This window comes from Anneissia japonica, unplaced genomic scaffold (genome assembly GCF_011630105.1).
Source record: "Anneissia japonica isolate Jap-2015-1 unplaced genomic scaffold, ASM1163010v1 scaffold6792_len961167_cov158, whole genome shotgun sequence".
Lineage (NCBI taxonomy): Eukaryota > Metazoa > Echinodermata > Crinoidea > Comatulida > Comatulidae > Anneissia > Anneissia japonica.
Genome location: NW_022701523.1, coordinates 465,842 through 466,691, shown reverse-complemented (window position 1 = coordinate 466,691; position 850 = coordinate 465,842). Strand labels below are relative to the sequence as shown.

Genomic DNA, 850 nt, shown 5'->3' with positions numbered 1-850 from the left:
TGCTTAAGAGACAAGACCACCTTGCGGTATTCTTCGCGTCACCAGTGACGAATCTTAAAGCAAAAAGTGTGGATGTACATGCGTGTGCACAGTACCTGTATTAACACAACAGTAACGACACGAATATCATTTTCATTCTACGGTCGGACGGGTGAGAGCGTGCTGTGGTTTTACGAGTAGATAGTGGCGTGTGGTCGATAGATCAGTTTAGTACACTTTACGAGTTTCTTATATAGGCCTATTTCCAATGGCGCATGAAGATGAACGGTCATCGGATTCTGTCCGTTTACAGAGGAAAATAACATTGCTAAACGGTGTCACAATCATTGTTGGTGGAATCATAGGTTCCGGTATTTTTATTACACCGAAATCTGTGTTGGTACATAGTGGATCTGTTGGCGTATCGCTGATAGTATGGACATTAGCTGGTCTGGGATCTCTCGTCGGTGCGTTATGCTACGCGGAGCTCGGAACAACAATTGTAAAATCTGGTGGAGATTACGCGTATATCAAAGAGGCTTGGGGTCCTATGTTAGCTTTTGTGTTTCTCTGGGTGAATGTATTAGTTCTGCAGCCGTCATTACTGGCGATATTAGCTCTAACTTTCGCTGATTATATTGTGTATCCGTTTTATCCAGATCCTACCTGTCACCCTCCACAGACTAGCCTCTTCCTGACAGCGATATCTTGTTTAGGTAGGTACAATTTATTTATTTATTTATTTTATTTATTTGTTCTTTATACTGGGTTTCCTCTTCAGTAACAAATTACTGTTCTCCCAGAGGGCCCAGTTCACATAAAACAGTCCACGACAGGGGCCGGGTGAACCAGTACACCGGGGTAACCCCCT

The 850-nt window shown here is 43.4% G+C and overlaps 1 protein-coding gene across 1 annotated transcript in view; it reads left to right on the top strand.

Annotated features, from left to right (window-relative positions):
• LOC117103589 (Y+L amino acid transporter 2-like) overlaps nucleotides 1-850 on the top strand; it is a 26,343-nt gene continuing 25,493 nt past the window's right edge. The window contains exon 1 of the mRNA XM_033244171.1: nucleotides 1-695. Coding sequence (XP_033100062.1) covers nucleotides 248-695 — 448 coding nt within the window. The 5' untranslated portion in view covers nucleotides 1-247. The remainder of the gene's footprint in view (nucleotides 696-850) is intronic.